Raw genomic sequence first — 10,096 nt, 5'->3', positions numbered from 1 at the left:
TGTTGGCTTCACCCAAAAAGTCTGCATCCTTTGCAGTGTTGGAGAGCTCAAAATTAAGACTGCTCACCATCTTACGCAGCCCTGAAGAAGCTTCTTCCGTCCGGTGAAGTTTGTCTGTCAGGGTTTGTATGATGTTATCTTTAGAATCCATGTTTTCCTCCAGATGGAACAGTCTTTCTCTCATCTCCTCCAGGGAATGTTCTAATACCTCCTTCTCCTTGTTCTGATCCAAAATCACTGCCTTGAGTTTCTTGATCTCATCTTCCTGAGGAAAAACATGTTTGGTAGGTGCGCTTCTGGAATCCTTTCCTGATTTTGGACACTGATGTTCATTAGTGTCACCTCCAGATGTCATTCTGTGTTCCAGAGCCGATATTCTTTTTTGCAGATGGGACAGGGCAGCCCTGTGGTCATTTTCCATTTGCAGCAATGAATTATGAATATTAGAAACATAATTCTTGATGGCCAGAGAAAAGATGTCACTATGAGCTTCATCTTCTTTTTCTGGTGCAAAGATGGATATAATGCAATATATAATGGTAATGCAAACGCATACAAACGCAAAGAGAGAGAACAGCGGGGTGTCAAACTCTGTATTCCACATCTTCACAATCGCCTGCTCCTCAGAGCAAATCACTGGTCTACCTATGTCAGCTGGTAAACACACTAGCTTCTGATGACATCACAAAGCTGATGATGTAGCACTAGGCTAGCTGTGATAGATGTCATTGTGGGCGGGGTTTTAAGCCATCCCAACTGAATTTATATTTAAAGTAACTGTCAATAATTAATACTTTTAGTAATGAATACCTTTTTTAACAGGTATGAACCATGAACCATAAGTGAAAAACCTTTGATTATAAAACTTGGAATTATGTTTTACATATTTTATACTCCCTAATTATTGCGACAAACGGTCCTTTTGCAGGACTCCTCTATCATTTAATTTTCTTTAAAGACACATTTAACATACACTTGTGTGTGATTTTATGATTTATGAGAATACAATTGAAAATTGCAAGTGTTAATACATTTCGCTGTTTATTATGACAGGGTTTTTAAGATGCGTTTCAATCTTGATGGGGGTCTTTGAATGTTCCAGATCTGTTGACCAGTCTTAGATATTTTAGTAAAATAGCATTACGTTCCAACGTGTAGTGACACTCCCCAGATCTATATATGAATTTAGAGAGTTGAATATTATTTAAGTAATTTTAAGCATGTTTAGTATTGAAGCAGACAGAACAATATGCTGTGTGTCTGCCAGAGGGAGCCTCACCTGGCAGAGATGTAGGTTAATATGCAGAAGTATTATTCAGTATTCATTGTCTCACTTGCTGTGTATATCAATTTCTAGAGCTCTAAGAGAGACTGGAGGCCACTGGAAGAACACAGCTGCACTGATATCCCCTGGTTGTTGCTGTTCATTCTTTTCTGTGTTGGGATGGTGAGTAAAAAGGTTTCTTTTTGTAAATGTGACGGAACCCTAGCTTTCTCTGCGAGATGATTTCTGATGTGTGTTCTTGTCCTATACATACTTCATTTGCATGTACCCTTGCATGCTTGCAAATGTATTTCACCACCACTGACCCATGTTGATCACTGTTCCCTCCACTAGTTGTTTCACCCGGTTAATACACACAGTCTTGAATACTGTACATTATTGCCCTTCTGAAATGTGGACCCTCTATTAGAAGTCGACTATACCCTGAGACTTGAGATCAATGTTCCCTCTAATTTTTCTTGTGTGATGTGCGCAGAAAATTTCTGTTGTGCAAAATTTTTCCCAGAGCCAAAATTTTGTGCGCACAATATGCTTCTACAGTCCATATAAAGTTGGTGGAGCTGAAAAAAAAAAATCACATTGCAAGGGGGTGGAGCTATATATTTCCAACCCTTTTGACTCCATGGTCTATTCTAAAGGTAAAATTCTCACCGCAAAAATTAATTATGAGCGGGGGCTCCGGGCTGCATAAAGGATCAATATATATATATATATTATTATTTATTTTTTATTGGGAAAAACTGCATACCATTGACAGGGGTACAGCATAACACCTATCACTATATACTGAGGCACACATTGACTGGGGTACAGCATAACACCTATCACTATATACTGATGCAGACATTGACGGTGGTACAGCATAACACCTATCACTATATACTGAGGCACACATTGACTGGGGTGCAGCATAACACCTATCACTATATACTGAGGCAGACATTGACGGTGGTACAGCATAACACCTATCACTATATACTGAGGCACAGCACAACACCTATCACTATACATTGAGCCAGACATTGCCAATAATGTAGCATAACCCCTATCACTATATACTAAGCCAAACATTGATGTGGTGTAGGCCTACTGCTTCAGTGTCTGGCTTAGTATACAGGGATGCACCGAAATGAAAATTCTGGACCGACAATTCAGCAATCACTTTATTAAAAATAACACACCAAAATTGGACAAAAACCCCCAACAACAATATGATATATATATATATATTTGCTAACAGCAATCACACTCCTATGATGCTCAGGCAGCCAGAACATGCTGGAACCTGGGCATCATATTAATGTGATTACAGCCTCCCTATGCCATGCTACCCCCCCCCTTACACATCCATGCTATCACACACACACACACACACTCATTCACAAACATTCAGCATAAACTACAGCATAACACCCATCACTCTCACACACTTACTAATCCACTCTCACTTAATGTTTTCCTACCTTTCCTCTGTTAGTTACTTTTCTTCCTCCTCTTCGTTCTTCCACTTGACTCTTCTTCTTCTTCTGTGTCCTGTCCTTCCGGTGCAGTAAAGAAGGTGGGCGTGGCTTCAGTGCTGTGTGCCGGGATCTGACATCAAATTCCGACACACAGCATCAGTTGCTGCGCGCATAGCAAGGGAGCAGGATCGGAGGTCTGTATTAACAGACCTCCTGCTCCTTTGATTGATTTTAAGCCGGTTGGGGTGAGATTTTTGATCTCCCCAACCGAGCTTGCTCCTCCAGCGGCGGACATTAATGTCCGTATCTGGAGGAGTGCCAGCATCACCCTGGACGGACTGCCCGCCCCCCCAGCTCCCTGTTAGGTACTGTGCGCACAATGTTAGAACGTGCGCGCTCCCTCCAAAAGTTATGTGTGCGCGCACAGCTTAGAGGGAACACTGCTTGAGATCACTCCATCCCACTAGGCACTGTCTGAAAGTGCAGTGCGATTCTAAAACAGGGTACATGTGCAAGTTCTCCGGATCACATATCCGTGCTCTGATTTAATGATATTTGTGCATCCGGTTCAGTTACCTGTCCTCTTCTCTTGTTGTTGCCTGAAAACAAAGCAATATAAACCAACAAAGCTTTGTAATTTCTGTTTTTTTTGTTTTTTTTGGCGATCTTGAAATTATAATTAGCGTGCCAAATACTGCTGGGCAGCATGTAGAGCTTTCAGATTTTGTTTCTGTTTTCGGCTCAGAAGACAAGTAATTAGCTGTCTCGGTGTTATTCTTTTTATGTACAAGTTAGCGTGTTAACATGTTTTGACAACAACAAAAAAACTAATTTGGAGGGCTGCATCCCAGATTCTGTACACACTGAACAATGAGGCAATACTCTATTCTCATCGAAGTGTGTTTCTGTGTATATGTATATATATATATGTGTGTGTGTTTCAATAAAAAAACAAATAGAAATTCTCTGTATGTAGAGGATGGACTAAGGAGTGTTGACTAATAATGATACAGGTTCCTGAAAGTATGGTACAAAGCATACTTTCCAATGTCCTGTCCTTCTCTGTTAGGGTTTAAATGCTAGTAACCCCAGGTACTTGTGCTGTTGTGTCATGCAATGCTCCTTCTAAGCCCACAGGTAATGGTTAGGATTCCAAGCTGTTGAAATATTGATTGGGAGGATCCACCAAGGGGATGCAAGTCCTGATGTCAAGACTGTCCTGACCAAACCAAAGCCACTATGCAATAGTAGTTGTCCAAAGGCTATAATGTGCAAGCGTATGGAGGCAAATGTTGATAGAGTAACAAAGAAATGCTGAAATAATGAGAGCTGATGATAAATGAAATCATATGTGTGTGCTGTCGTATTTTAGAAGAAACTATTTATTTAAATGCATTGACGCAGCTCAACTCTCCTAGTTTTGATCTCAGCGTCAGCTGCTTCACCAATGGATGTGATAAAGTATAGGGCATTATCCTAAACCCTAAAGGACTATTGAATAGTAAACCGTGTTATATTCCCTTTTTACATCATCAGGTAAAAACATCCCTACTTACACAAATCCTGCAAGACCTTTTTCCCCTATGCTTTCTAAGGCCCACACCGTAAATTCCTACAAATCTACCAGATCACAAGATATGTTGAAGCCGCTAGCAGACGGTGAATAAATACTTGAGGACTTCTGTATTTAAACCCTGAAGCTGCCACTTAAGCTGCTGTCTACTGCTTGAGAGCTTATGAAGTAAAGCCTTAGACAGGTGATGCAAATGCACATATCAGAAGAATAATCTATAGCCTATAGGGGTATAGGGCAATTCTGGAGGCAGAGTGGCGCATAGGGGGTCAAAAGGCATATCATGGGGCACGGTGGCATATATATACACACACACACACACCAAAGAAAGAAAGATATTGTCCATTTGCTGTATTGGCACCGGTGCGGGGAACTCTGATCTCTGACAGTCGGGAAAGGTATCCGCGACGGACGCAGACAACCCCCCGCTGCTAGCCACACCTCCTTCCGTCTGCAGCGGACGTTGTCTACGCGGATCGCGTAGACGTCAACCCGCTGCCCCGGCAATACAGCAGGAAGCACCGGTAAGTGTGTGGGGGGGGGGGGGCAGGAGGATCCAGGTCCCCTGCAGCGGTGCGGGGGATCTGGATCTTAGTCTCATAATCAGACCTTTATTTGAGGTCTGATTAGAAGACGACCCCGATTAGAAGATGAGGGGTATTTTTCAGAGCATTTGTGTGTGTGTATGTGTGTATATATATATATATATATATGTGTGTATATATATGTATATATATATAATGTGTATATATCCATCCCCTTCTCAGAGTGTTCTGGTGTTATTGCTGGGATCTGTTGGAACCACTCTTCCAGCTTAGGAGTCACTGCCCTGAGTGCTCCTATGACCACTGGGACCACTTTGGTCTCCACTCTCCACATCTTCTCTAGTACTTCTTTCAGGCCCTGGTAGGTCTCCAGCTTTTCATACTTCTTCCTGGCATTACTGTCACTTTGCACTGCTACATCTGTCACTACCAACGTCTTCTGGTCCTTTTGTACTACCGCAATGTTGAGTTGATTTGCCAGTACCTGATTGTCCATCTGGATCTGGAAGTCCTGCAGGATCTTAGCCTTGTTATTCTCCACAACCTTCTGTGGAATATCCTATTTGGACCTGGGAGGATTTAGTTTATATTCTGCGCAGCTGTTCCTCACATTGGCAGCCTCCATGTCCTGCTTTGGCCAGCACATTATGACTGCAGGGTAGCTGATGACTGGTCATATGTGTTGATGGCATGAATCTTGTTCTTCCCATTGAGTTGGCTCTTAAGGATCTCCCTTATCTTTTGGTGGTATTTGGATGTTGCTGCCTTCCTACCTGGTCTGGTATGTCTGTTGTGTACGCTGCTGAAATTTCACACCATTGGTCTTGAGTATCTTCCCTCTTTTTACTATAATCCGGCTGCACTTCTCCAATGACATCCCAGTGTCTTCTCTGTTAATCCTTGTCCAGTAGATCAGCTAGTCAATATTTTGTTCGCTCTTGGCATACAGTGTAATACATATAGAGGAGGTGGCTTCCACTCTTGAACTTGTACCTGTATCCAGTCCTTGTGATTAGCTGGCTGAGGGGGTTCAAGCCTATGTAGAACAGCAGTAGGGACCGTCTTGAGTTGGCTTTCAATGATTTCTCCCATTGGTCTTTTGGCGTGGCTGGAAAGATACCAGAAGCTAGTTATAGCTCATAAATTGTTATTCTTGGGACATCATTTTTGTGCTATTTTTCTGTTGATATCTATGAATATATATATATATGTCCAAAAAGTTCTAGCAAGGTCCTAATATTTTCTTTCTCTTGCATGTGTCCAGCTCTATTTTCCTTTAACTGTTTCATGGTGTTGTAATAAATGTAATGTGAAACACCAGTTCTATGCGACTTCATATCTCTCTCTCTCTCTCTCTGTTGCTGGGAATTAGAGGGAGCTTTGTAACACAACCCTGCGTAAGCACAGCCAGGCTTCAATTGAAGACAAGATCAATTATCGATGTTTCTTTATATCTGCCAGCCTGTTTTTCCCTGATAAGTTCTCAGCTCGCCAAAGCGCCCTCCTTGCTATTTTCATTTGGCTTAAAAGGTTAGTAAGGCAGGATGATGAGGGATTTTCCTGCAAGTTTCTGTTTTGGTAGATGTAGCAGTTTGTAATATATTTTATTAATATGTTTGTTTGCTCACCTTTCGCAGTTTGCACATGTACATATTAAAATTGCTTATATGTATGCAGACATGGACCCTCTTTTGTGCTGAAAGGCATCTTTTTTTTATTTTGTACAGAAATACTGTTTGTTTTTTGTTTTTTTAAATGTAATTAAATTTTTTTTGCTAAAACTCGCTTTGCAGGCAGTTTAATTTTTTTTTTTTTTTTTTAATCGCAATTATTCATTTTATTTATTTATACTGGGCTAAGCATTTCAACCTCATTTATTCTGATCATGGCATTTTTCTCATTTTACCACATTATAGGGTATTTATTATTCAGAAGTTATTCATAAAGGCCCCAGGTAAAAGTGAAAAAATAAAAAGGGTTCTAATTCTTTTACCTTCTCATACAGTTGAGCTTCCACTCAAGGCAGGAGCTTTCCAGCTCGGCTCAGCCTTCTCGGGTTGATGTAAAACCTTAGTAAAGCTATACATATTAACACATATATATATATATATATAATAATTTTGCTGAACATTTGCAGATTGTTTAGAAGATCCCCCGCTCACTATTTCTGTTTCTATCGCTAGATTGACCTTGACAGCTATGTACCCTTGAGACATGTACTTTGGGAACCAAATAATATCTAGAATATGTAATTTTACTCCATTAAATTTTGAACCAGTTCTATAACGGTAGCTTTTAAATGTGCAAATTCATTTTATGCCACGCAACACATTTTTTTTTTTTCTGCAATGCCAGCAGAATAATGAATGCCACCCAGGGAATTTATCTGTTAGACTTCAAAAGAAGAAACACTCGTAAAATGTCAAAACCCATTCTCAGTGTGGATCCTTCACAAGGACAGCAGGAGAAATAATTTCAAGAGCAGTATACAGTACTTCTTGTGTGTTACGTTGTTTCATTTAAAAGTATCTCGGGGTACACATTTACTTATTAAGATGGAAACTGGAGTTTGAAAACTATGGCTCCTCCTAATGGACAAGTCCTACAGAAACACAAAATCTGCTTTCAAAGGTGGTGTTACAACTCATGCTACATAATGCAGCATTGTGTGTGTGTGTGTGTGTGTGTATGTATGTGTGTATATATATATACATATATACACTGTGTGTGTATGTGTATATACAGTATCTCACAAAAATGAGGACACCCCTCACATTTATTTTATTATATCTTTTCATGTGACGGGGGGGGTGGGGGTTAAGAATCTGCCACAAATTTAGCACAACTAAATTCCTTCATTAAAAAAGTTGCTTTTTGGAGGAATTATGTTTATGTCAGGGAAGTTGGACTTTGTGCCTCAGTATGTCTCAAGTAGCATAATGTCAACAATTTCCTGTCCTGAAGCTGCCGCGTTCTAATCAATGACAATCTGCCAGGATCTGTAGTTCTTTAGCCACAAGCTTCTTTTGAGGAAATAAACTTTGGTGTTTAAATAAATTAAATAAATAAATGCAAAAAATGATTAGCCATTCAGGTGCCATAACACGGAGTTCATTTTCATACGCATGCAAAATCAGTTTTCAATTGTAAAACCATAAAGCATAGTCATAAAAATGATGTGCAACACATTTCAGTCAAATGAGTTCATAAAAACGGACCCATTTATTTTTATTGCTCTGAAAGGAAGAGAGTTCTGCTTTGTACAAAACTGTCCTCCTGTTCCTCCAAAACACCATCAGAACGTTAAGTTTTGGGTTTTTTCCTGTAGTCTCCAGGAGCAGGCGTACTAATGGCATATGGTGATTGTGGGGTTTTTTTTGTTTGTTTTTTTAGGGGTTTATATGTGGGTTCTCAATCGCAACTGGAGCGGCCTCGAGGCTAGTGTATGGCTATGACAACTATGGAAACATATGCGGGCAGAAGAATGCCAAGGTGGAAGGGGTTTTAAACAGCGGCATGGACCACACAAATCGCAAGTAAGTATGATAAGAAGGCACATATGCTTTGGATATATACAATTGTCTTCTATGAAATAGAAATTTCTGCGGTTCCGTGAACCGTTTTTTCCCTAGCAGATAATAGCTGAGGCAGCCTGTTATTTTACACCTTGATTTATAAGAGTCTGAACAGCTAATGTGGTTTGAGGCCCTTTGTGGAGTCTCAAAAACACAGAATGCATTATTAAAACAAAATGCTTCTTTTACTTAAGAGAGAGCTTTGTAAAATTCTAGATGGCATCTTCTTCTTTTTCAGGCTTCAGTGTACGTCTATTTTCACCGTATTTAATGGTCATTTATAATGTACAAACTAGTTCTACTCTTACACCAATGGTCTCCAGTCTCTAAGAACTTAGTGGGGGTTTTAACTCTTTCACTTCACTATTCGTTGTGAAGGGCCAACACTAGTAGGTTTCTCCAATGTGAAGGGATGAGCTGGTCCCATACAATGCATAATTCAATGGGAGAGGGGACGTTGAAAAAAATCTCACAGATTCGACTACAGGGCCGGCCAAGCTGTCTAGGAGAAGCTCACCGTGGTTGGACGTTCAACATGTGTGGTCAAGTTAAGGAACTGTAATACAATTCTTCCTCAGACGCTCCTGTTAATACTCTATTTTGTGAATACACCTAGCCTGGAAAAAAACATGGCATCTTCTGGTACACATTGTATGTGTGGTGGCATATAATCCTTGACCAAATTCCATCCCCGTCAATGCCTTCATCTCTGCTTCTTTTCACTTCTAGGTATGTGTTTTTCTTGGATCCCTGCAAACTGGATTTGGTAAACCGAAAGATCAAGTCTATAGCTCTGTGTGTCTCCGAGTGCCCGCGTGAAGAGCTCAAAACCCTGAGCGATGTAAAGAAATTTGCAGAGACCAACGGTGAGAACATTGCGTCAAAGACCTTGTGCCTTGATCTGTAAAATGGCTCGAGCATTATTCCTACAGAATGTATGGCGTCTCAAGCTATTATGATAAAGTAGCACCTGTCATATAATAATACTTGGGCATGATGAGCTACTTGATATATACGTGTACTGTTTCAGGCATTTAAACACTTGTGTTTTTTTGTAATTAAATAAAAAATAAAATAACATAAGCCTTTGTACAAATACTTTTGGCAACAAGTAAACCCAGACTGGTATTAATTGTATACCCTTTAAATCTTATAAACGGCCATGATCGTTGTATACCCTTTAAATCTTATAAATGGCCATGATCGTTGTAAACCATTTAAATCTTATAAATGACCATGATCGTTGTAAACCATTTATATCTTATACGTGACCATGATCATTAGCAATCGTTCACAGTGCTCTACCAAGGTTTATTTTTTTGCTTTGTCATTAAAACCATTTAGCCTTCAGGATCTTTTAAAATATTTAATAATAGCACAGAATGCATTTGTATCCAGTTGTGATGGCTTCTCCTGTGAAGCTGCTGTTGCAGGCGGGTAGAAACTCCATTGTACATATTACAATTTTATGTTTTCTGTAAACCCGGTGCTTTTAGATCCCTCCTTAAGCATTTAAGTGCTGATGTTCTTGTCTCAAACATCACAACCATATTTTTCGTTTAGGCGCATGAATAAAGCAAGCTCTTGTTTTGCTGCCATATCTTCGTATAGTTGCGATGTAAAATAAGTTACAACATCAATAATAAAAATCAAAATGT

At 39.9% G+C, this 10,096-nt stretch overlaps 1 protein-coding gene across 1 annotated transcript in view; it reads left to right on the top strand.

Annotated features, from left to right (window-relative positions):
* The first annotated feature begins 461 nt into the window (after window positions 1-461).
* LOC149284264 (choline transporter-like protein 1) overlaps window positions 462-10,096 on the top strand; it is a 40,424-nt gene continuing 30,789 nt past the window's right edge. Inside the window, exons 1-5 of the mRNA XM_089496958.1 lie at window positions 462-478; window positions 567-614; window positions 1,360-1,447; window positions 8,257-8,399; window positions 9,168-9,304. Of these exons, the coding sequence (XP_089353084.1) occupies window positions 462-478; window positions 567-614; window positions 1,360-1,447; window positions 8,257-8,399; window positions 9,168-9,304 (433 nt within the window). The remainder of the gene's footprint in view (window positions 479-566; window positions 615-1,359; window positions 1,448-8,256; window positions 8,400-9,167; window positions 9,305-10,096) is intronic.

Source organism: Sceloporus occidentalis, unplaced genomic scaffold (genome assembly GCF_023333645.1).
Source record: "Sceloporus occidentalis isolate IW3139 unplaced genomic scaffold, rSceOcc1.0.p SCAF_96, whole genome shotgun sequence".
Classification (NCBI taxonomy): Eukaryota; Metazoa; Chordata; class Lepidosauria; order Squamata; family Phrynosomatidae; genus Sceloporus; species Sceloporus occidentalis.
The sequence above is the reverse complement of the archived record's forward strand: the minus strand, read 5'-3'. Positions and strand labels throughout refer to the sequence as shown.